Here is a 26909-nt window from a genome sequence, read left to right on the forward strand (position 1 = left end):
GGTTCTTTGTCCTTTCCATTATTCATTTTTGTAAGTTTTTTTTTTTCTGTATGATAGATCAAGGATTCTTGATTATTGCCTGTCTATTTCTAAAGGGTGGCATAGTTATCCAAATGAATTGTCACTTGCTTGCAACTCAGAGTTCCACAGAAATAAAATACTTAAATAACATTAAAACGGAAAGGCACCTTTTTTCAGCTGCAGTGAAATGATTTATGAAATAGGCACATGCACTATAAACAGTAAGGCAGGGCTTAAGTCAGTTCTCCTTAAGAAAAATGTGGCTTAAAGGTTTTTAAAACATCTCCCTAAGAGACTAATTTGTGGCATCAAGAGGTTCTGCAGCAAACCAAAATAATATTATGATCTGTTGTTTTCACTCCTGCAGCCTTTAAGCCCTGCAGTATCCAGTTTTTTCCATACACACCAGTACGTGTCATATATAAAGTATAAAGCAGAATGGAAGTATAAAGAATTTCATGCTCAAGTGATAAAGACTGATAATACATAGCATTGGGCACTTTAGGAAATATTTAAATGGGCACTTAATTAGGAAAGAAGGACAACACTATTAAAATTCTGGTAGGGACATTTAAAAAAACAGCAATTATCACTTAAAGGAAGCTAAGAAATACTAGTCTGTTTTCTTTTCCCTGGTCATTTTGATCATGGTTTCAGGTGAACGGTATAAAAAGATGAGTTTCTCAAACAGTTGCTCTTCTAGTTCCATCTCGCCAGTCTCCCGAACAACGAAGATGTCGGTGCACAGTTTCAGCACACGGTCCACATTTGGTAGTTCCTCAAACATGATGGAACGAGATATTCCATTAAAGAACTCACGCACAAACTTACCAATCACCAACACCACTGACATGTACAGACCCACAATGCTGCACAACACACAAGACACAGAATGACAACTTGTAACTTTTTGCAGTGTTCTTTTAAAACAAAAAACAGCTTATGCACATTTTATAAAACATACTATACAATTTGCTGTGTGCATGTAGATCAAGCTAAACATTCTTTGTCATGCTAATGTAATCCAGTCTTTAATATTCAAACTATTCATTAATCTACATCTAATAATTTATGACTTATTTTCATAATAAGTTAAGGAATTGTTTTTGAATGCTGCCTAAATCAGTAAAAAAAAGTGTTCAGAATGTCAAGGAATATCCTCAAGAATGCTTCAAAAGCATTTAAGGTAGCTTTGTCCAATATTCCACAAGTTATTAACATATATAATATATTTAAAATATAATATATTCAAAATGTAAGAATAAATAAAATACTAAACATCAAATCAATGGAAATACAAGATTTAAAAAAGATCAGACACAATAGTTATGTAAAATAACCATAATTATTATTATGTAATATATGTACTGTATCTGTTATGCCAAAAGAAAGAGAATAGAACTCTTACCCATATCCAGCTAAGAATCCCAGGCTGGATGGACTGACTTTATCATTGAAGACCACTATTTCAATGTTCTGGCATCTGGTTATTGGATGGTCTGGACTGCACTCCTCCACCACCCACCAGTATGGGGCATTGCCCTCATTTCTACTGTTGGCTTGTTTCAGTTTGATGGACAAGGGGTGGAAGAAGACCAAATTATGGTCATCAGGGCGTTCGGAATGTTCTGTGAAGTTTAATACAGCTGAAGGTCATTGTTGCACGCATTTGCATCAATAGATAAAAAATACATTATTATCACCATGGTGAATAATTTCCACTATATGCAGCTAAGCCAAGAAGCTACTGGGGGAGTAAATATTCATTTTGCAGATTTGAGTGGTCTCAGATGTGCCACTATAAGCTTTGCACATTTAGACATTTGGCTTTTTCTTGTATTCCTCAATGCAAATATTTGCAACTTTTGTTATTTTCAGGTTATGCCACAGAATTTCAGTAGGATCTAAGTCTGAGGTTTTATTCAGCCATTCCAAAAATCACACCATTGTTTTTCTTTGCCATGTTTTTTGGCTCATTCCTGTTGGAGCATACAGGTGACTACAGGTATATGTTGTCTCATGAGCTCTTTTAGGCTGACTTTTCCTTCTGTAAATAATGATAAGGACATCATGTCTGTGTGTCATCATGATCAAACTGAACTGATTTCCAAATTATATAATATACTTTGATTTCTTTTTTAAGGTAGATTAAAATGCAGCCAGAATAGGTTAGACATGTATTGTTCTATGAAAAAATAATATCACACAAGATCACATGATTTCTGGTGCCCAGTATTTATGAAAACATGAATGACTTGCCAACATTAAGTCTATGAGCCATTTTTGCTTCTGGTCCCGAGGGTCCTCGAATATATTTAGGCATCAGGTTTTCAATTATCCTAAAAATAAAACAAACACAAGAAGCATAAGAAAATGGACAATTGCTTAAAAATTGGATGAATATAAGTCAATATATCCTAACATGTCTGCACATATCCCCTTAGTTTAGTGTATTCCATTTTTTCTCTTCCTCTATAAGATTTTGTTTATCAGAATGGCTATATATTATGTATGCTATAACTAGTATACATTTTCCATTATTGTATTGTGTTTTATGTTTTATCCATTACTATACAGTTTGAAACATTTCTGCACTCTGTTATTCTCTGTTGTATATGTTAGTATGGGTTTAAATTGAGATGTTTAAATATTAAAATGTTAACATCTGTACAGATATTAAATTGAAACATACTGTACATTCTGCAGAAATGAAGAAATATGCTAAGGTGATGAGCATATTTGATTTAAGCTTGAAATATAGTTCATAAGTTACATATGTTGGCATGAGAAAAATTACATGAATAAAAAGAAAGCAATAGAAGGACACAAGGAAAGAATTGTGAGTGTAAATACTTACACTGGTTTGGTACGTGCCCCTTTGAGCATTTGCACAAGGTTATGTTGCAGATCTTTGTCCTCATACTTCATAGTGTGTTCACCTATGGTCTCTACGTTCATGGCAATGGATGCATTTCTGCCAATAAGACAATAAAAGTTGAAGATATCTGGTGGTGCCAAGAAGGGAGGTTTGTGTGTGTAAATATTGGATTTATATCTGTGTGTGCATATACCTTGTTATGGTCCAGCGCATAGTAATGTAAATGTGTGAAGAATTGCTAAGTTCATGAATCATGGCTTCATGGCTTGCTGGACTGATGCTCCACAGCAAACTGGCATCACTTTTAACTTTTGCTATTACTATGTCCTCTGCCATGTAGTTTACTATGAACTGCATTGCAGACTGGTCGAGGTGAGAAAGATTAAAATAGTTAAAAGAGATAAAAGCTAACAAGAGTAATCAAATATTGAATGTCTAGTACATATACTAGCTCCTTTTCTCACACCATAAATACAACTCCATCTTCTGAAACATTTCCCATCTAGTCAACTAATAAGTAAAGGTATTGAAGCAGCACTGAGGTTTATTTAAGCAGCCAACTTAAGGTATTGTCAGACTAGAAATTAACATTTTTAGCACATTTTAATACATTTTTAGATGAGCAAATTTGCTATCTCTGGCCACTGGGAGGAATTATGAAATATGTCTCTTTAATTCCATGAGTGACAATGTGAAAAAACAACAGGAGAAAACTTCTGATGGCCTACATGAACTCATGTAAGCCATGAATATTTTCTGTGGCCACAACTGTAGCCAGATAAATTCTTCTGTATTGTCTAAAATCCTGAAGAATCAAGAACACATTTTGCTTTAACATCTCCATAACAAAGGCAAACTCACAAAAAAGTAATAAATTACTTAGATTATTATAAGAATACAACAGTTGTTATACATCATTTTATTTATGAGTTTACCGGGTAAGTGGCATAAACTTTTGTCATCTTTTGGTATGCAGCTTCAGAAAAAGGCATTAGATTCTGTTCTTGGGCACTCATGCTAAACAAAGGCTGAAACAAAAGTAAAAAAACAAAGACAAATAAATGAGTAAAGGCTTTAGTAATATGGATTTGATAAAAAATATTAAAACAATGTCAAATCTTTAACCTCGTATCCTGATATGCTAAGCTGGATGGAAACATCTAATGGTTGATTGGTTACTCCAGCTACTGATTTGACCAGTGACATGAAGAGAAGTGGAAACCAGACAATGCAGATGAGGGAAAAAATTATCACACCACCCATACCATATTTAACCATTTTGTTTTTTTTCTGTCCAGGAATGTGAGGGTATTTCTGCAGGGAAAGACAGAGGGGAATATTAATTAACCATTCACAACTCTTTAATCTCTGATTTCTCTAATCATAAATATGCATCAAGTTGTTTAATAGCCTTTACTTCTGTATAGCCTATTATTCATTTCAGTGAACTAATCATGATAAATTGAGTTATATGGACATAGGTATCTGTGTTCTTGCGGATTATGGATGCATTTGTGTAAAAACTGTTGTACCTTCTCAGACTCTCTCCAGCACCTGAGAATGAATATGTTGGCATATATGTCTTCCACACAAATCCAGCTAGACAAGCTGAGAGTGGTATCTGTCCATACCCAGTCCATCACAGCCCGCAGCTCGGTCAAAAAGGGAACCATTCGGAAGCTATGAGTGGAAAACAAACAAGGCAGTTAAAGATAAAGAGGCACAAATTAGAAATGGTAAAAAAAGAAAATTAAGCAAATTGAGAAAATCTGCTAGACCTTTACTTCTGCCCTGACTGCACCTACATTTCATGGTCAGGGTTCCTCTACTTCTTCACTTTCACATTTCTCAACCACAGTAGCAGAAGAGGTTTTACAACTCATCCAGTCTTGCAATCCTACCACCTGCCCACTGGATCCACTCCCTTTCACCTCACAAGAGCTTCTGCCATTCATCACCACAATCAGCTTTGGAGATTTGTCCTAGGAATATCGTGTATGGCATTACAAGTTATTCCAAGGACAATATAAATATTTTGTAATGCCGTATAGCCTTACTAATGCCCCTGTAGTCTCCCAATCTTTTTTGTCGTAGATGTAGATGCCTCCAAATGTGGCATAGGAGGTTTAATCTCCCAAAGACCTGTAACCTAGGTAAACTGTTTCCATGTGCCTTTTTTCATGAAAACTAATGTCAGCCAAACCAATTTACGATGTGGGAAACTGTGAACTGCTCTGCATTAAGGAGGCTCTGGAGGAATGGAGGCATTGGCTGGAGGGAGCACAAAACCTGTTTTTGGTAATAACTGACCACAAGAACTTTGAATACCTAAAAGGGCAAAACATGTCAAACCCCACCAAGCACACAGGGCACTTTTTTTTATCCAGTTTAATTTCTCTGTTAAATATCTCCCAGAAACAAGACCCCTTCTGCATGTAGTCATTTGACTATACATTGAATCCATACAGCCCCAAGCTCTGGCAACTCAGGCATACTGTACATCAAACCACTAGGCTTGCACAGAACTCCTTCTGGTGGCCCAAACTGGTATCAGACTTTAAGAAATATGTTGAAAAATGCACAGTGCATGTGCAAACCCATGCACCACAACAAATAAGGGTATCCTGGAAACCCCGCTTCAAACCCCACTGCTTGGTCACACATTGGGATAGACTTTGTGACAGATTTACCAATTCTCAAAAGCCTGTAAACTTGTCCAACCCAAGGACCTCCATTCTGCCATGAACATGGCCACGGTGCTATTTGAACATGTATTTAGAAATTAAAGTCTTCCAGATAACATAGTCTCTGACAGTGGGCCTAGTTTACATCTAGAGTGTGGTAGGCATTCTTTAAAAGTCTAGGGATTCCTCTCATCCCAAGCTCACTGCAGCTGTAAACAATACATTTGAAGCAAATATCTGCTGTTGTGGAAATATGCCCAAAGCCATTTGATTCACTCCTCCACCAGCCTAAACCCTTTCAAGTGTGTCATAGGCTACCAACCACACAGGTTTCCCTGGTCAGGTGTGCCAGATGTACCCTCGATCAATGAGTGGTTTCATGGATGTAGAGAGGTATGGGTGACCAGCCACCTCTGACTATAGTGGGCCATACTCAACCACCAGTTTCAGGCCCAGTGCTGGAGAAGACCCCATCCACAATACCAAAGGGGACAGATGGTGTGACCCTTAACTAGGAATCTCTACCTCAAACTTCCATGCAAGAAACTCAGCCCCTAGTTTTGCATTCAAGATTCAGCAGCCAATTAACACCCTTGCCCTCTCACCACCATGCACTGAAGTGAATGGAGAGTAAGCCTACCTTGTGCACCATCTAATTTCTCAAAGGAGGAGATTGCAAGACGTCACTGTTTGGCAGGAGTACACACCCAAAGAAAGATCCTGGCTTAACACAAACAACTTTTTAGAACTTTCAATTATTGGAACTCTGAGTTCCATCAAACACACCCTGACCGCCCATCACCCAGACCTAGAGGGCGGCCAAGAGGAACACCAGGAGGTGTTCTTAGGAAGGGATAATCTGTAACAAATTACCCCACAATTCCCCCTCTGACTCATCAGATGGAACTCTGGCCAGAATACTGAATCTCTTGGTTCACTTCTGTAAACATTTAAACCTTGTGCATGCAGCTACTCACCACATAGAAACATGTTTCCTATGACTGGCCTGTTTTTGCCCTTTTGGATTTTACCTTTGTGCTTTTGGATTTCTCTTGCTATTTCTATTTTTCTTCCTGGTTTTGACTCCTGTGCTTTCATGAACTGAGTTTGACACCATGTTTTTTGGATTTTTTTTATAATACACACGTTCTAATACTGCTACCACTGCATCTGGTTTTCCATTACAGTAATATTGTACAGTACATCATGTTCTAGTATTTGAATCAAACATTTGCAACTGCTGTCCAGTTAATTAATTATATTATTATTTAAAAAAATAAAAAATAAAAACTCTCCTTCGACTGTCCAACAAAGCACTAACCCCTGGAAGAGAAAGAGATTGATGTAGTTGTAGTTCTTAGTGAGGAAATTGCCCAGGACTCGATTTGGGTAGCCGCATTTAATCTGATATGCTGACAAGCCAAAGTAGATGCACTTCACAAAGTACCACAGCTGTGCAACATGATTTCTGTTAAACCTCCTGCAACAAAAAACAGTCAATTTAACTTAAACACATTCAACTATTCTAGTAAAAAGCATCACAGCACAAAGTCATTAAAGTTAAATGCAGGTTTATTTAACCATATTTTGGTTAAAAAAAAAAAAGCTATTTTACATAACATGTTTACATATAATCCAAAAAACACAACAATAACTGAATCTACCAAATTAAACAGTTCAAACCTTTATACACTCTTGATTCTTACTGCTGTGTGATAGTTGTGATACTAGTGCTAGTATATGTAAGTTGTCCTGAGAAGTTAACCATATCCTGAACATTCCTTCTATCATCTGCATATTTGGCCTCTTTTCAACAGCAACTATATGCTTTTGAGATCCATATTTTCACACTAAATCCAACTGAGTTACTCATACACTGTCAGGAATGGCAGACTAGTGTTCGAATTAAGAGTGTCTCAAGTCCTGGAAAATATGGTCTGGGAACAGTTCAATAATACAAATCTGATATACATGTGGATGTGGTAGCTAAGTGGTTAAGGCAATTTTATACAATGTAAATGTATAAAATGTTTATATATTTTCTGAAGAGCTGTAGTAAATGAAAAAACATAAGACCATTAAATTAAATAGTAAGTTGTAAAAATTATTCTGCAAGGCAAATGTAAACTAATGACCCCAACTGTATAGGTTTAAATTTTATTATAAAATTAAAGACCCTATGTGAAAAGTTTTGTATGATGGTTAATGAAAAAATGTAATTTTTAGACAAAATTGTAAACTCTTCCACAGACACGTGCTACAGAAAGCCAGGCATGAGCACAGCATAAAAGCATTTTTAGAGTTTCGCACAAATTTGTGACTATCACAGTAATTGTTTACCTCTCAGTGACGCCAGGGAGTATGAAGAACATCCAGAAGTGTATTCCAAAAACTAAAACCACCTGAAACACACACTTTCCTAACAAAGTTTTCCTCAGGTAGAGAGCCCGGTCAACAACCATAGTTGCAAATTGGATGAGAAGCATAACAAGGAAGGCCTCAGGTACTTGGTCCTCAGACAAAGATTCAGTGATATCAGCAGCTGCTGTATGTTTCTATTTAAACAAACACAAGAATGAAATTAAAGAAATTAAAATAAAAATGTTAAAGAAAATTTTGAAAATTGTCAGCCTTACCCCAAAAGCCCAGTAGCCGAAGATGATGATGATAAAATTCACAACGTCAATCAAGAACATCAGAGCATATACATCACATACAGGGCTGTAGTCAGGATGAATGATGTCATAGAAAAACTGTCTGATAGGTAAGTACACATGTAGAGCTCTAGAAAAACAAAAAGAAGGCTTTTAATATAAAAAATAAAGCAGTAAAGCTAAAGAGAAACCCCCAGTCAATATACTGTATTTAACAGAGATCTAGTCATCTTTGGTAAAATAATTTTTAACAATTAACAAAAGGAAAATTATTTTACAAAGAATACTCGGTTGTTGTTTTTTTTGTTTTTTTTTATAATATTAGACAGCAAGTCAAAATTAAAAACAAAATCACTGATTCACACATACTTTATACGGTATGTAATAGAAGACTAACACTAACTGAACGTATAAACAACTTCCCAGTATATGGCAAATAATCCCAAAAGTAAATAATGCAATACTGCTTTCTTGAGTGAATTTTTTAAATATCAAAAGTTTTCATCTTTTCTCCAAAAACAGTTTCCATCTTAACACTTGTTCTTTATGTCACACAGATTTGCAGACACACTAGAACCAACTGCACCAGAAAACTGTAAGTAATGTAAACAATATTATATCTAAAGTATGATTTGAAATGACTATCCCTAGCAAGAAATACTTTATTTAAAAAACAATATTAGGGATTTTTTTTGGCATGCATGCTTGGAGGTGAGATGCACTTTCATTACTTCCTAGATGTTGCAGAGATAATAGTATGCATCAAAAGTACATTTGAGTTAACTTTTTAAAATTCGAGAATTTTCTAAAGCTGTTAATTTAGGGTTATAAATTATGCTAGACTTCACTCACATTTCTATGATAGCAGTCTTAGCGTCAAGCATTTTCTCTCTCACCAACTTTCTGAACTGTTCTTTTCTGGATAAAGGTACTCTGGAATGGCGTTTCCTCTTCTTTGGCCGATTTTGTTTCAACCGGCTTACATCTGTTGAAAATATACCAGCAACATTAATACGATTCAATAAATCTAGGATTTGTTCCAATTAAAACAAAGTTGACCATCCCATAGATAAGCTTTTTAAACTAATGTGAAGATGCTGGATATTGTACTGTGATGTGAAATGTTTATATACAGAAAAAAGCATGAATCATGTCTTAGTAAGGTTTGGAGTCACTTAACATATTATACTACACATTTCTGCAACACTAATGGGGGAATGAATGCTATTTTCTAAAAGAAATACTCAGTTCGTGTTTGATAATAAGGGAATGTGCTGTCTAACAAGAGGTGTTTTTTTAACCAGCCCAAAAGAACCTACGTTTTACAAATCAACCCCATCTCCTTACAATTTATGGCCTTGATCATGTACAAGACCTTATGTTGCCTCCCACAAATTGTGATCAGTTAACAACTGATGCCAGGTATCGTCAGCAAGGCATAAGGCATGACATATAGCTTTGCTTGTATTTTCTCATTTGTAAGTCACTTTGGATAAAAGATTCTACTAAATGAATAAATAAAAAATGTAAATGTCATCATGTCAGTCAAAAATAATCAGTCAGGTGATTAGTAAGAATAACTGTTCATATGCAGATGCAAAGATTTTTTTTTCTTTTGTATTAAGAAAGTAGACTAGTTTACATCCTTTTTTTATTATGTTGCATATATACCCTAAATGGATTAGGTTAAATTTGCATTAAACTGCCACACTCCCTGTCAAGGTTATGCCAAATTTGGCACTGAGCTACATAACCTGAAAGCCCCAGTAAGTCACATGACCATGTCACATGTCACTGATCACTCAAACATGTTTCATGTTACTACTCATTAGTACTCTTATTTAAGAGTATTAAAGCATTTCTGGTTTCCATGTCTTTCATTGTGTTGTGTTTGACATGTGTCTTACAGCCTGTCTTGGTTGTTTTTGTGTTGCAGATTTTAAAATAAATTGTCTGAACTTCCATCCACACTTTTTGTGAAAATCTCCTGGAATATTACATTTAGACAAGCAATCATGTCAATACCAGTGACAAACCCTATCTCTCAAAAACCACTGCAGTCTACAAGTATAGCCACTCAGGACGTTTTATAGCACAGTGCCCCATTAGAGCATCCCAGCTCACCTGACTTTGGATCATGAACACCTGTTTGCAGTAATGCTATGTACACTATATAAACAAACTCCAAACACTGACACAATGTGAAGTATTGTGCAGTGTATATTTACCTGATGTGCAAAACCTTTGTTCTCATGTTTGAGTTCTGTCTCATGGCTTGTTCATTGTCTCCAGGTTCAGTACTAATTCAGTTATGCTTTGTGTAGGCCTACCTGTTTTTATTCACTTGTCTGCTTTCAATAAGTCAAGTCAAGTCAAGTCAAGTCAAGTCACCTTTATTGTCACATCACCACGGCACATGTGCCATGGTGAGTGAAATTCTTGAGAGCGAGCTCCAGAAATTGCAGAACCATTTACATACAGTAGTTAAGAAACAGAAATTAGAACAATTTACAAACAGGTTAAAAAAATGTGCAAAATGCTTAGTACCAGTTGAAATGTGCAAATGCGGAATATATATATATGTGTGTGTGTGTGTGTGTGTGTGTGTGTGTGTGTGTGTGTGTGTGTGTGTGTGTGTGTGTGTGTGTGTGTGTGTAACATGTAAGGTGCAACAGACTGTACATCCTATCCTGTTTGGCACCTGTAATTTCAGGTCCTGAAATTGACCATAGGAAATTGACCATCCTGTTGGTATTGATTGCCCATGATGACCAAAACACATAGCCAAGACATCAAAGACATTTTAAGAAAAGTGTATGTGAAAGTTTTTGATTGGTGTGACCAGATCACAGGCTGGAACCCTTCTAAACATTTATGGAGAGACTATAACTAGCATAATTATAATGCTTTTCATTCTTTTGAGTGATTCTTGAATGGCATACTTTTAGCATAATATACTACAGGTTTAATTGGGTTAATTTAGGGTTCTTAACTAATATCTACCAGGTTATAAATATGTTATCTAAAACAATGTATATTTTAACATATTTACATGCACAAGGATTATTAGTTCAATCAAAAATATTCTTTGGCATATAATTTTTAACAGTGTAACTGATGCCAGTCATGTCCATAACTGTCATAGAACCATATAGTTATTTTAATCTTGTGATGACTAGACAATCTCCAGCCAAGAATCATATGAGAAAAATCTGTTCTGAACCTCTTGAATCTATTGTCTTTGCCCAAAAGATTGATATATTAAACACAATGCCATTCAAATAATTTCTGATAACTGCACCAGTTGGAATTCATTTTTTCAACCCTCTTCCCCACCTGGGACAGTCAGACGACCTTTCTTTGGTTCTCATTCCTAAGTACTCACCACTCATCCAATGTGTGAAGCCAACAGTAATGGCCATCAAAGTGTGGCCAGCAAGGGCATAATCTGTACTTAAGGACAGGTTTCAACATACTGACTAGAATTTGTTTGCCTCTCAGGTGACTTGTGGCTCTTACATGGATTGATATTTACACTTCCTCTGTGCTGGATTAGATTAACACCACTATTGACAGTGTTACTATCCAGAAACAGATTACCAAATACTCAAATCAGAAGCCATGGATGATCAAGGAGGTACGGCTCCTGGTGCAGGCCCATAGCACAGATCAGGCAATGCACAGGTCAATAACACATCCAGGACAAACCTGGGACATCAAAAAGGCCAAGGCCAGAGCAGACTTGAACTGCTATAAGCTAAAGGTAGAAGAACACTTCTTTATCTCCAACCCCAGACGCATCTGGCAGGGCATCCAGATCATCAGCGTCTATAAGCCTAGCTATATCCCCCATTTACCAGAGAGAGATGGCCACTAAAACCAGACCCTCTGGAACCCTCCAGCTCCTCACACAGACCTCCTCCAACGTCTATGCTGCACTGTGCAGGATAAACTTACACAAGGCTGCCGGACCAGATGTCATCCCTGGGCATGTCTTAAAGCATGTGCAGAACAGCTTGCAGGGGGTTTTATGGACATCTTCAACCTGTCCCTCACCCTATGCAACTGTGCAACTATGCTTTAAATTCACCTCCACTGTGAAAACACTCCAACCTGATGTACCTGAACCACTACCTCCCAGTAGCACTCACACCCATTATCATGAAGTGCTTTGAGCAACTGGTCCGGGCACACCTACAGAACTGCCTTTCACCCACATTGGACCCACATCAGTTTGCCTACTGGAGCAATAGGAGCACAGAGGATGCAGTCTCCTCATTGCTGCAATCTGTGCTCACACATCTGGACAATAATAACACATATGCATGAATGCTGTTTGTGGACTTTAGCTCAGCATTTAATACTGTCACCTATTCTAAGCTAATCACCAAGCTTGGGGATCTAGGCATCAACACCTCCTGCTGTCCCTGGATTATGGACTTTCTGACCAACTGACCCCAGCATGTCAGGTCAGGCCACATCCACTCTGCGACCATCACCCTTAACACAGGTGTACCAGGGGGCTGTGCACTGAGCCCATTCCTCTATTCCCCATTCACTCATGACTGCAGGCCTGTGCATGGATCTAATTCCATAATCATGTTTGCTGAAAACACCACGGTGTTTGACCTCATCACCAACAACGATGATACAGCCTACAGGAAAGGGGTACAGCATCTGGCAGCATGGTGTGCCGACAACAACCTGATCCTTAACACCAACAAAACAAAAAAGCTCATCATGGACTTCAGGAGGGAGAGAGGAGGCACACATTCCCCACACCAATCAGTGAGTCTGACATTTCAGTTGATTGATTGCTGTTTTGCCAGATAACACTGTGTTCATGCCAGTATTTCTGCACACGTAATATTGTCTGAACATACAGTATTTATACTGGTTGGCGCTGTTTCTTTTTATTGTCTTTTGTGTATTGTCTTGTCATTTTTTCTTTGCACTGTCTTTTGTCCTTGGCTATCTTGTTTGTCTTGTCCTGCACTGTTTGCACAAGGTTGCACAGTTGCACTTTAGGTGGCTAGGACTAACTTACTAAGTCCTTAGCTCTGTCTTTTTTTTTTTTTTTAGCTCTGTTTTATGTGGCACCATGGTCCTGGAGAAACGTTGTCTCATTTCACTGTGTACTGCAACAGCTATATATGGTTGAAATGACAATAAAAGCTTCTTGACTCTTGACTTGAAAAAGGTTGGTGATGATTGGACAAAAAATGTGGAAATCAGTGTCATATAGTGTGTTGAACTCATGTGAACCCAGGAAAGTTTAGGGTTTGTCAGGCTTTTAAATTTTGGAAGCACATTTCAAAAGGTATGACCATAAAACTATTTCCAAGTTAGGCCCAAATTTGATACAATAGTGGCAGTATCGCATTGACAGAACCCAAAGGTTCTCAGAACGTTCCTTAGGCTCTCTTCAATTCACCAAAATTCACAACCTTTAAGTTGGACAGTTCTATGGTTCTACAGCTGCTATAAATAACTTGGCCAGTAGAAGAAAAAGAAGAAGAAGGTAAAATAACAATAGGGTTCCTACCTTCAGTAATAGAGTGCTTATACTGTACATGCTATAATGCATCTAATATTACACACACAATTACGCACCATGGCTTTCCGAATCTTCTTTTCTTCTAAAAAATATCTTAGCAGTGGAGGTCTGAAGTGGCAAGAAACCAAGTCGTCTTTTTCTATCTCCCTTTTGTCCTCCACTTAGCCTGTTTTTTGCTGCTTTCTTTTTCAGTTTCTTAAGGAAATCAGGCATCTCTACCTCTTTGTTGTCCCAGAGACCATGACACTGCAAACACAGACAAACATATTTTTTCAGTCTCTAACATCTTCTGTAGGCATCATCTGCCTTGCTCATACCTAATTTATACCTTTAATTGATGACACATACCAACACACAACATTGTATTCTGAAAGACACAAATAAGGGTCTATAAAAAGGAGTGGTTCACTGACTAGCAATGATCTAATCACAGAATTATCTACAGACATGACTAGTTTACCTACTTATTTCAACTCACTGTGGCTGCAAATGTAAATAACTTGATATTGTTGTAGCTCTCACATGATCACTTACTTTAGTGATTTTAACTTGATTTGACATTCTATAGTATATAGGTTTTGTTAAAATCAAATCTCAAAGGCTTAATAATATAAAAAAAGACAACCTAGCCTACACTCCTGCTTGAAGTATCATGTCAGAAATTATTTTTCATAATGTGCTATAATACCTTGCAAATAATGCCAGTGCCTCTTGTTGAGAAATTGTAGTGTTAATGATTTACAATGCTGATTTTCAATTAATCATTTTTACTTAGAACTTAGAACTGAGAGAATCAGTCAAAAATTAACATATAGAACTTGTTTCCTAATAAAATTGATTGAGATGTTGATTAGGATTTTTTATCATTATATAATCCATGTTATTTTAGTGTTATCGTTTTCACTATTATTACACAACAATAGAACATTTAAAAAATGAAGGAAAATTATTCTATAAGCAGGTTCCTGAAATTTTTATTTTTGATAGTGTAAAATTGTATTTAATTAATCTTTTTATATTTTGCCAGATTTTCTGCCAATGAAGCTATCCCCCTGCATAATGGAAAAATATTAAAAAAAAAATTTCTTCTACTTTGCACTGTATGTATGTAATTTTATAATTTGCTTTTGAGATATATATATATACACACACATACACACACACAGCCTTCATCACCTTGAGGATGGAACGATGGAAGAAAAGAGCAAGTAGCTGAATAAGATCAAACAGAACATAGCCATCTTTCTTTTCCACTCCTATGATGTTCGGCAGAGCAAACGGCCTGTCTGCATTAATGCCACGATATGCCGAGGTAGTCCAAGGAAAGAAGCCAAACTGGAAGAAGTACTTCACTACCACTGTAAGCTGAGAGGAAAAATAAAGAAGGATTCAGATGGTTTAATATTGCTATATAAAAAGCCATAGAGAGTCTTACTTCAGCTCATAAACAAATATTACAGAACAAGCAATAAAACTAGAGATTTTTTTCAGACTATCATATATTGTACAGCTCTTTCAACACACATTCTAAGCACATAGGGTCTAAGAAACTACTACTTAAGGGCATCTCTGATGGAATTGTAGAATTAGACTAGTTTTCAACAGGGCTTTTAACGTGACACATAACTCTGGTTTATTGCAGTTTTAAACTCAGTTTTTAACTCAGATGGATGAATGTGTCACACTTGCAATTTAGCGGTATTAGCACCTCTTTTTTACCTGGGTTATCAAACCCAAGCATAGTTAGCAGTGCTTTTGTAATATTAACGTTGCATTGTGGTGCCAAACGTGCACAGTGTAAAATGTTTTGGTGTTTGCTTAACAACAAACACATACTGTAATCAGAAATTGAACAGTGCATGCCGCATTTTATGTGAAAACCAGGACAAAGCAACAGATAACACAAACAGCTCAGTAGCATCAAGTGGCAAAACACTGAGCATCATGGAAGCACGAGCCGTAGCATGTGAAACAAAGACACTAATGTCATAATATCAAATATCAATGTCTGCCTGCTTAACTATGCAACAAACTTAAATAGATGGACACTTTATTTATCCAATCATGGTTGTTGACACCGCAAAAATATGCAAGGAAGATTATTAACCCAGCGTTTAACTGTTCCAAGTGTGAAAAATACTTATTTGAGAAGATAATCTTCTAAAATGCATACACTAAACGGTAAAGTACATAGTAGCCAATGAGATCCAATGTTAACAAGGATGCATATTTAAAAAACAAAAGAAACTAGTATAAAAATTAAGCATTACACAATATAAGTTTAAGTAGGGCAGTTACATTCATACAGGTACACAGCTCAATTCCTTCTTTCACTACTTTTAATATTAACATAATTGTGTTATGTTCACTCTTTGGATGCTTTTTATTATTACCCTTTATACATTGTTTTTCCCACAATCTTAACAATATAGCTAACATCTGTGATTAATGTTTACAATTACTAGATCACATTTAACAAAGAAAGTGTAATTTGTTTTTGTTATAAAGTTATATTTTGTGTAACAATAATATATAAACTATAACTGAAGACCTTAATGGCACAAAATAATTCTGTTAATGTTTATTATTTTTAACTGATTTATTAATATGGGTGATATTCACAAGAAAACAAAAGATTATTGAAGTCACTGGCTCTGAAACACAGCTCTCAAAAAATGCATCTGCAAATGCGGATGATTTACTATGATTGCAAAACACATTTAATAAAAATGTATAATGGTTTAATTTAAACTAAACTCAAATAATAAAAAAGAAATGAAATTATTATAAAAAAATTTATATGGATTAATATATATATAAAGGCCATCTTATCTTTCTAAGATCAAAATGAACCCACGCTACATCAAGTACAGTACAAGTGACCACTGATTTGTATACAGTATATGAATTGTATTTGTATATAATGTATGAAGGCAAATTATGAATTTTTATAGTATTTTATTTTTAAATCATTGAAGTCTTTGTTCACTGAGGACCATTCCACATTTCTACATAAAACCCAGTGACCCATGAACGGGAACACCATAGCCTTGCACTGACCTCAGTGTAAATGATGGCAGTCATCCAGAATCGCTTAGTGGGCCGAGGAACAGAGAGCATAGCCCAGAGAAAGATGAGTATGGGGAGGAAGAGCGTGAGCAGCGAGGCAGACACCATGTGATTTAGAATGATGACGAAGTAGCAGAGCATCTCTGACTGGGAAACCATGGTGTTATATAGGGCAAAGAAGAGCTGCAGGAGCCGCGGAATCGAGAGGTAAAACCTATCCGACTCATCAATTTCTGGAATCTGGAACATACTTTTGGGGTTTGGGTATGTTTTCATGAATGGCTTGATATACTGATGCACTGTAAAAAATACAACTAGGCAACAGATTATCAAATGTGACAATATCAAATCATGACACATTTAGGGAGAGGATGTAAACTTTTGTAAAACAGTAAACACAATGACAGTGTAAAATTTTCTGGGAACGTAAATATCTTTATATATCAGATTTTGAAGGGCAGTACAAAGAAAATAAAAAGGTCTTCAAACAAAACAACAACTTTACACCTATCAACCTGTTCAACAGTGTACAACCAATCATGTTACTTTTTGAGCATTATTGATTGTTTGCACCCTTTGTAATAGTTGTGTACAAGTCCCTCAGTTGTCCTAAGTGTAAAAAAAGATGAGACTCAAAATCATCTAGCCTGTTAGAAATAGGGTCAAATATGTAGAAGATGCTGGAATTGCAAAGAATGTGCAGGACCTGTGGGCAGTTTTAGTTCTCAGGAGGCTCATGAACAACTATCACTATTGTAACAAATCATAAACAGTTTTTGATCATCCAGGTATTTACACAGGATTAGGAATCAAGGGGATCCAAAATTTTGAACTGGTTCATTTATGTAACTTCAGTTATTCTTGTGTTTAATGAATGCTAATACACTTAACATTTACCTCACAAACAACTCACAGTCATTTGTCATGTAAATTTACCAAGCTGTAGATGTAGTCACAGCTTCCTTTGTTTTGTATTGAAATACATTATCTCTGCTCTTTGCCATAGCCAGTTTATGCTGCTCATACTGTACATCACCTGAGATTTGCCTGTTTTTGGCCCTGTTTTGTCTCATGTTTTTAATTTTTTATTGTTTTGTCTCCAAGCTTGATTAATAAAGCTTTTGTTTACCTGCACGTGGATCTTTATCTGTTTCTTGACAAATAATAGTTGGATTATTCTTTATATAATCAAAAACAATACTTCCTATAATCAAATATAATAGTTGAATAGTTTGAGCTCACTTGTTAAGCAGCAGTTCACTGGCAGTGAGAGCTCTGGTCTCCTGAGTAAGTGGCTGAGGTTCTGAAATACTCTCGCTTTCCACCTCCATGACCAACGACTCCAGTGATGCTGACTTAAGCAATTCATATTTCTTCTCAAATTGCTCATCTTCTTGCTTGTCCTCCATTTCTTCTTTCTCATCCTCTTTCCCATCCTGCCATTCACTGTTCATTTTGTCATCGGTGTCTTGATTCTCTTCCCATATAGCATGTGGCTCTTCGGTGCTTCAGAGAGAATGAAAACATAAGATGAAAGAATAATATAATAATAATAGTAGTAAAAAACGAATATGAAAAATATTTATTTAACAATGTAAACTCCAAAAATCTAGAAAATATCAATAGTAAATCCTACTCTAGCAGAAGGTCCACTTGATCAAACGAGACTATGTCTACATTGGCTGATCTACTAAGTTTCTGACGTCGCTGTTCAGAGGAGAGTTCAGTTTTGGGAGACACTATAGAGGTGGCATCATCAAGGTCATCATTGAGAGTTGGCTGCCGTGACATTAGCATGGTCTCATCAGTCTGACAGCTAAAAAACATAAATGTAAAGAAACAGGAATAGAAAATATTTACAAATGAGACATTACTAGCTATATTAAGAAATATTTATTAAAGTTTTTAGTGTCATTTAATATTTATCCTTAACAATATTTTTTGAAGTAAAATAAATTTCATCTGGCCATGGTCTGGACCAAAGTGCTGTCTTGAGCCACCTATCTAGTGTAACCTTCTAGTTTAGCATTCATAATGTGACTGAGTAATGAGCTAAACAGGAGCTTCTATGGAACAAATTTTGCTGATGTGGTAGATTACAATAGATGTGTCTGAAAATAGACTTTCCTATTCATCAACATTATTATTTAAATCATCTAAATTATTTAAAACAAGAGTGATTGTAAAGCCATTTTAAAATGCCCCCAAACCACCTATAAATTCTTCCTAAAATTACTTTTGTAAAATTCTTATTGATCCTTTACCCTAGTAAAGTCTTATTGATCCTTTACCCTAGTGACTACTCTCTAGAACTCCCATGGCTGTAACTATGTTTCAAAAAAATGTTTTTCCAAAATTTGGGAAATGTTTATAATTATCAGACATCTAATAATATTTTATCCAATTTACTTCTGTTTTGGGGTTTGTTACTATACGCTTCAGAAAGATCAGAACGTTTATCTACAGCATAGTACAAAAACGTACTGCTGTTGTCAAAATAAGGTTCTTTCAAATTTAATTCAAATGTTAATCAATTGTGACATACACAACCATAAACCCATACTACTACTTGCCATGAAATGCTTGAAATGCTTTTTTAAATGTCGGTGTCACAAAATATAATCAAAATGGAACAAAAACTGACTAAGAATTATAAGAAAAAAAAATTTCTTATTCTAGAATAGAATGGGGAAAACATATATATATATATATATATATATATATATATATATATATATATATATATATATATATATATATATATATAAAAATACTGTACAATAACAGAATACAGATCAGTGGCAAAACAATATAAATATTATGAAAAAAAAAACAATTGTGTGTTATTATAGTGTAATTTACTGTATGAAATATGTGCTGTGCAATATCCAGTTGAAGTAGTGGGTGTTGAAATAGTTCTAATTGCTATTTCAGTAAAATTGATGTTTATAATAAATCTGTACTGAAACATTCACAAAGAACTCCTGAGCAATCTGACCCAAGGGACCAACAAACTCACCTGTATAATAATGCATGAAGGGAATTGCATAACATTCTATGTAATGCAATTCCCGTCATGCATTATTATACATTTCCGTCATGCATTATTATACAATCCGATGTGAAAATTCAACATTGTAATAATTGTAAGTTTCCAGCTTCAGAAAAAAGCACAGATCCACAGGCCTAAAAATTTTTGTATCATTTTAGAACTGTACTTAAGGTTGTAAGTTTTGCTTAATGATGCCAGTCCTGCCCTTGAGTTCCATACTTATGGTTTTTAAGACATGAAAGTAAAAACCAAATTTTTGTTATAAATAAGAAGCAATTTTTTTTTTATCCTGCAGGATGCCAGTCACTATGCACACACATTTCATCCAGATCTGTAACCTGTATTTGTTTCGATCAAAATAATTTGGTAACATTCCTAAGAAGCAGGACAAGGTCACCTGGATAAACTGCTGTTCCAGGAGAGTTTGGAATTGGCACTCCTTAGTTGGGCATAGCCATGAGGCATGATAGGCAATGGTGGTGGTGAGCTGGCACTTGTAATTATCTCCTCATCCAACAGTGTTTGTGTGTTCTGTCTTGACAGGCGGTTCTGGTAAAATTTATGAATACTTTCATGGGACACATCTTTACCCTAAAGACAGAGAGAGAGGGGAATAAAGAAAATGAAAGAAGTGCAATTAGACTACTGTTTTACAAGAGTGTGTTACAGAAAAGCTGTATCTATGTCATTCTCAAGCAATGACTGAAATCAAACTTGCATTTTTTGTTTAATATATTTATTAATGTACTTTGTCAAAACGACATTAATCATGTACCTTGTTCTGTTGCTGGCTTAGCAGTGCCCTTTCCAAGCGTAACACCTTCGAGATGTCCAAATTGTCCTTACAGAATGAGTTCAAACCCGAAGTTATATCATCAATAAGTGACCAAATGAAGACCAAGCTAAACTTCAAACCATCAATAATCCGCTCAGATAGTTTAGCTGTGAGACGAAAATAAAAGAACATTTTATAATCACGCCATTTAAAAGAATCAGGCTTGTGCTTGACATTATAATCAAATTCTTTATTTTAACTACACTGATTAGACATAACATATACATAAACTGAAACTACTGACAGCTGCTGTGTATGTTGTTACAATGGCACTTGTCGAGGGGTACACAGTTATTTCTCAAAGTTGATGTGTTGGAAGCAAATGAAATGGGCAAGCTTAAGTATCTATGTGACTTTGAAAGGAGGCAAATAGTGATAGACAACTGGGCCAGAGCATCTCCATTACAGCAGGTCTTGTGGTGTATTCCTGGCATGTAGTCGTAAATACCCACAAAAAGTGGTACAAGCAAGGACTACTGTACACCAAAATCACAGACAGGGTCATGGGCACAATGCTCAATGTGCAGTGAGTAAATACTAGTCTGTCTGGTCCAATCCTTTAGCACAAACTGCAGTTAATGCTGTCTATGATAGAATAGTAACAAAACAAATAGTATATTAATAGGTCATAATATAAGGCTGTTTTAATATTATAGCTGATCTGTATAATTGAATTCCAAATGTCTTATATTCCTGTGATTGAAACATGATGCAGCTCAGAAAAAACTGCAAAAAGGGGACAAACAGATAAGTTGCATAAAGACTGAATACATTTCATTTCACAGAAAGTCTTTATGAGCCAAAACAAATGGTACCTTTCTCTTCCTCCTTTGGTTCAAGACTGGAATCTTCCAACTCATCATCACTTGACATGAATCTTTCTGTGCCTGTACATATCAATAATATGTTTTCAGATTTTTATTTGTGCCAGTTACATAAAATACAATATAGAATAATGCATTGGAAAAATAACATTTTAAAGAACTAATAAAAAGTAAATTTTTAACTTAGTTACAATTTAAAGCAAAATATCACCCTAATCAGAGCAGACAAACATTTGATAAAATACAATACATCTAATAATCATATCACAAAATCACACTGTATATGTGTTTATGTGACTGTACTCTGTTCATTGCACAGTTCTCTCTTCTCTTCTCTCATCAGTTGAACCTCCTCCCTCTTATGAGTATTAAGAGCAGCCTTGGACCCTGCTGACCAAGCTTCATAAGCCAACTATGAAGGCAAAATGAGGAGAAACATAATTTTTAATAAGATAAATTTGTGTGTGGTCCTCTCTAGCTTCTAATTCTGTTCCATACTGATATTTCTAACCTGAAGAGCAGATTTCTTTTTCATCACAGATTCTTCTTCTATTTTGCTGTCCACTTCTCCCTCCTCTTCTTCACTGTCACTTTCAAAGAGGCGATACCCACAGGTGTCCCAGACTATTAAATAACACACACACACACACACACACACACACACACACACACACACACACACACACACACACACACACACACACAAAGTATCTATATACTTTCTTTGCATGTATATTGAAGTGTGTAACACTTTTCATGGCTGCAGTATAATTCCATTTGTGCTATTTTAAATTAACCTTTAAAGCAGGGGTGTCAAACTCAGGCCACTAATCATATCAAATGTGCATTACAGCTGGCTAGCCGCATGCTCCACTAATACTACAAATCCCAGAATGCCTTGCCACTGTATTGACCCGTAGTCATGAACAGCAAGCGCCCCTCGTTCTCTGTTGACAGTCGTTAACAACCATGCAACAGTCACATCGGGCAAGTTAATTCCACCCTCCACAAAAATGGCCAAACGAAAGATGGACAATAGGAGCTTTCAAGACAGGTGGGAGGCAGATTATCTGTTCACGAATATAAAGGACAGACCTGTTTGTCTTGTGTGCTAACGGAGCTAACGTGTCTGTAATGAAATTATATAACATAAGAAGACACTATGAAACGAAACATTTTAAGAAGTATAAGGACCTGGACGTAAAGCAGAAGCTCCAGAAGGTGGAGGAGATGAAAAAAGTCTGGTTTCCCGGCAGACTATGTTCATGAAAGCAAAATCAAAAAGTGAAGCTGCTGTAAAGGCTGTAAAGCTTTATTGTGGCAGCAGAGATTGTAAAATCTGCTCGGCCCTTTAATGAGGGAGAGTTTGTCAAAAAGTGTATGGTCAAAGTTTATGAAATGAATACCACTGATGTGTCTTATTTCAAATTTAATTTCTTATGTGTTTGTAATATCAAGCTCTGGTTGTTCCAAATCCTGTGATTAAGCAAAACTAAAGTTTGTTTCCATATGAAAAAGGTTGAACATTACATATCAGTTGCAGTTAATTTTTCAGTAAATATGCAGTTTGGCCCGTGACTTTATCTCAGTTTTATATTTTGGCTCACTGTGAATTTGAGTTTGACACCCCTGCTTTAAAGGATCATTTATTATTTTTAAAATGAAAAAAAAAAAAAAATGTTTTTAATGATGACCAGGTGTCTCATCATTACTCATGCTGTCTGCAAATATGTAAGATCCTGTAATTATAAACTAAAAAGCTGATAAGTCAGCCAAATATGTTTACTCACCAGAGGGCCGAGAGGTCCATGGTTTCCACCATTCCGTGTGATCACTTTCTTCTAGAAAATGGAAGGTCATGAATGTTACAGTGTTTTTCTCTGGCTTAGTGGAAGATTGCCATAGTGAGGTCTATCAATATTAGTGTAGTTTGTGACCCACATACACTACATGGCCTGATCATGACCCCCATATGTGCTGGTTGAACAGTCTGTTCCAGATTTATTCCATCCCATATTACTCACGGAAGGCTGTCCATTAGATAAAAAAAAAAAAAACAGGTCTGTGGCAATTTGCCCATTAAGACCATTAGTGAGGACAGGCACTTGTGACAAATGAGGAGGCCTGTGACCAGTCAGCATTTTAGTTCATCTAACACAAAGGTGTTTAGTGGTGCTGAGGTCAAAACTCATGCAAATGAGTTTGTCCACACCAGCCATAGCAATCCATGTCTTTATGGGTCAGATTTGCTGGAACAGATTTGGATCCCTTAGTTTCATTGAAGAAAATCTTTTAAATGCTACAGCATACAAAGTGATCCTATACAATTTTGCACTTCAATGTTTGTGACAACAATCTGGGAAAGGCCCAGCTATGGATGAACACATACTGTACATTTGACCATATGATGTACTGTGGGGAGCCTATAAATGGTCTTTTTCTCCTATGCTATGTTCCTTCTCTAGCCACTGCAGTCAGCCAGTGTATCCAATGAGTGCTGGGGATCATCCAATTCTGCTCACTCACTGAAAGGCATTTAATAAATCAATGCCCTCCATTGACCTGTGCAAGTATGCTTGTGCAGGTACTTCCTTTACCCAATAGTGTGAACTGTCTTTAGACAGTGGAGCACCCTTATGATGCTTCTTTACCCACACATACTGCTGGTTGCTGTGCTACCAGCTGGCTGTCACTTTGATGTTATTTTGGAGAGCCCTCTGAACATGGTTGGTCTGGGCGCTTCTGCAAGAGCAGATAGGGTGAAAGGTTTATTCAGATTTTGTAAAACAAATGAGTTTGGCTGGAATATTTGAATTCTGTTCCACAAACAAACACTGCAGTCAACTCAAATCAGCTGATACCCAGTAAAAAAAGTTAAAATCCAAAGATACTCTATATAAATTTTTGTAATTTTCTAAATTTCAAGTTGTAAAAACTACCTAAAATCAAGTCTACATCCCAAAGCATAATCACCTTCTAGATAAGGATGCTGTGGGATGTAGGCTTGCTGTCCCAGCCTGACAATTATAGAAGGCTTCATAAGAAAATAACATACAAATCAAATTAGTTTCTATTGCAATTACTTAATAGAATTTCTGAGGAAACTTTAAATGTTCAGAAAAAGTTTCATGCAAGATTTTACTTAAAGTCCCCTAATAGGCCAAACACTTGGGTTCTTTTCTTAAGTTCTAAAATTACTTTTTTAAACTACTAATAATTGCCACTAGTGTCTATATCAGTGGCATAGATCTCATGATGTTTTTACTACTGCTACTGCTACACTTTAAAAAAAAACTCTTAGAGCTTAGGCTTAGCATCAGAAATTGGGTTAGGTATTTGTTTAGATGTGTCAAATGGAAAATCCAATTTTAGTATTGCTAAATCATCCGTAATTTCACCCTGCAATACATATGAGTTGCATTACTACATTATGTTCTGATTTCCAAAATGCTTTTATAGTTAACTGCATCACTCTCCAGGGGATAAGTAACAGCAAATAAGAATGTTCTTGGCTATACCAAGCACTTCATTTTTTTCCGTATAAGTGCTGTACAGCCAATCCATCTACCTTTCTCTCTTCCTGCTGTGATACAACAACAAGGGAACTAACTTTTTAAATAGAGGGCTCATTCATTCTGTCTCCATTTTTGCTTCACAGCAGGCAACAATGCAGAGTCAGAGGACAGTAATGAGTAGTCAGCTGTATGGCCTATTTTGCTATCAGTATTATGGTATCTATATTTAGGGTTTCATTATAGGTGCTAAACAGCCAAGCCCTTTGACTGTCAGATGTAATGCCTTTTTCTCTCAGTATAACAAAACACAAGTGTTAATTAAAAGTACCAAAGGATTTGGGCACTGCTCATGTCTGTCATTCAAATCCACCAGGGCTTAGCAGTACACAACTCAATCCAAGAGTCTGAGAAAGTTGGAAAAAAAATGAATGAATGCACTCCCTCTTCAGCAAGCCAAGAAAGGGAAAGTGGATAAACATGACAGAGCTGAAACCAATTATAAGCAACCCACCTCGGGCCACAATAATGAGAACCAGAAAACCATCCAATGAAAAATGAAAAGGGATCAGCTACTAGACCGGGGAATTTCCAAACATTAAGTATTTTATTTCAAATTGTTAGTGCACAGAAATGTAAATCGGATTACTTTTTTGCTCTGCATCACTCTTTTGTCCAGACCCTTTTGTGTCCAGTGCTGTAGCAGCCTGTTCTGGTGGATTCTTTTGTTTTGACTTGATTTTCTCCATCCTAGAAAGAAAAAAAATTTAGATAACATTTTTAAAATAGGTCAGGACCTATAATAGAATCCACTTTTCTAAGAAGGCTTGCTAATATTTCAGAAAAGATAAATTTGTAAATATTTTGTATTGTTGCTGTGGTTATTTGCCTAATCCAGTACTAAAGCTTTGTAAATTTGGCCACTGATTTGGGGACATCTGGTATGCTGTTTGCATTCCAATTCACCCCAAAGGTGTTCAGTGGGTTTGAGGTCAGGACTCTTGAGTGCAAATCACTTGAGTTTTTCCAAACCGACCAGCAAATATAGGCCTCGTTTTGTGCAGTTGGGCATTGTCAAGCTGCAGCAGGTTCAATACTACAGCATACAAACAGATTATAGGCATCATGTGCCACCAACTTTGTGGTGAAGTTCAGAACTTACAGAACTTGTTCTCATTTGGTAGAAAGTAATACAACACTATGCGCGCACACACACACACACACACACACACACACACACACACACACACACACACACACACACACACACACACACACACACACATACTGTTTTTTCAACAGCTCCACAGATTTCTTCTCTAACTCCAATCTAGCTGCCACACGTTTCTTAACTTTGGCTTCAAATAGTTCTGCACCCCTTAAACAGATGAAAACAACAGATTTTAGTTCGGATCAGTGTATTTTATTTTACATACCATATACAGCAATCACTATACCATTAACAATACAATCAGCATATTGACTAAACTACTAAATGTGCCTTTTATAAATCAATTGTACAGAAAAAAATCTGTATACAGTATGTTCAGATGACCGTGTCAGTTTCTTACCTGGATGCAAGAATCTTAGCAGCTTTAAGGTCTGATACAACATACAAGAAGTAGTAACTAAGAAATACTCTTCTCTGAACCAGTAGCACAGTAAAACAAACTGCATCCCATACAATACCAGCCTCTCCAACTGGCAGCTCGCAGTCATCAGTAGGTGAAGCTGCATGCACAAACAGATTACAGAATATATAGACATGCACACATCTTTATAAGTACATCTACATTTTCATATACATAAAGATTTTTGGTCTA

At 36.2% G+C, this 26909-nt stretch overlaps 1 protein-coding gene across 1 annotated transcript in view; it reads right to left on the reverse strand.

Moving 5' to 3' along the window:
• Positions 1 to 5: 5 nt before the first annotated feature.
• si:dkey-11f4.7 (piezo-type mechanosensitive ion channel component 2) overlaps positions 6 to 26909 on the reverse strand; it is a 68109-nt gene continuing 41205 nt past the window's right edge. Inside the window, exons 29-54 of the mRNA XM_047799968.1 lie at positions 26658 to 26817; positions 26375 to 26464; positions 25736 to 25836; positions 23365 to 23415; positions 22086 to 22198; positions 21878 to 21986; positions 21566 to 21637; positions 20691 to 20857; positions 20313 to 20506; positions 18500 to 18679; positions 18106 to 18369; positions 16855 to 17113; positions 14971 to 15159; positions 13851 to 14040; positions 9090 to 9222; positions 8220 to 8367; positions 7924 to 8138; positions 6905 to 7063; positions 4432 to 4579; positions 4025 to 4213; positions 3835 to 3927; positions 3093 to 3262; positions 2879 to 2995; positions 2281 to 2360; positions 1430 to 1649; positions 6 to 890 (exon numbers count right to left, since the gene is read on the reverse strand). Of these exons, the coding sequence (XP_047655924.1) occupies positions 635 to 890; positions 1430 to 1649; positions 2281 to 2360; positions 2879 to 2995; positions 3093 to 3262; positions 3835 to 3927; positions 4025 to 4213; positions 4432 to 4579; positions 6905 to 7063; positions 7924 to 8138; positions 8220 to 8367; positions 9090 to 9222; positions 13851 to 14040; positions 14971 to 15159; positions 16855 to 17113; positions 18106 to 18369; positions 18500 to 18679; positions 20313 to 20506; positions 20691 to 20857; positions 21566 to 21637; positions 21878 to 21986; positions 22086 to 22198; positions 23365 to 23415; positions 25736 to 25836; positions 26375 to 26464; positions 26658 to 26817 (4067 nt within the window). The 3' untranslated portion in view covers positions 6 to 634. The remainder of the gene's footprint in view (positions 891 to 1429; positions 1650 to 2280; positions 2361 to 2878; positions 2996 to 3092; positions 3263 to 3834; positions 3928 to 4024; positions 4214 to 4431; positions 4580 to 6904; positions 7064 to 7923; positions 8139 to 8219; positions 8368 to 9089; positions 9223 to 13850; positions 14041 to 14970; positions 15160 to 16854; positions 17114 to 18105; positions 18370 to 18499; positions 18680 to 20312; positions 20507 to 20690; positions 20858 to 21565; positions 21638 to 21877; positions 21987 to 22085; positions 22199 to 23364; positions 23416 to 25735; positions 25837 to 26374; positions 26465 to 26657; positions 26818 to 26909) is intronic.

The sequence above is a fragment of the Tachysurus fulvidraco genome, chromosome 14 (genome assembly GCF_022655615.1).
Source record: "Tachysurus fulvidraco isolate hzauxx_2018 chromosome 14, HZAU_PFXX_2.0, whole genome shotgun sequence".
Taxonomy (NCBI): domain Eukaryota; kingdom Metazoa; phylum Chordata; class Actinopteri; order Siluriformes; family Bagridae; genus Tachysurus; species Tachysurus fulvidraco.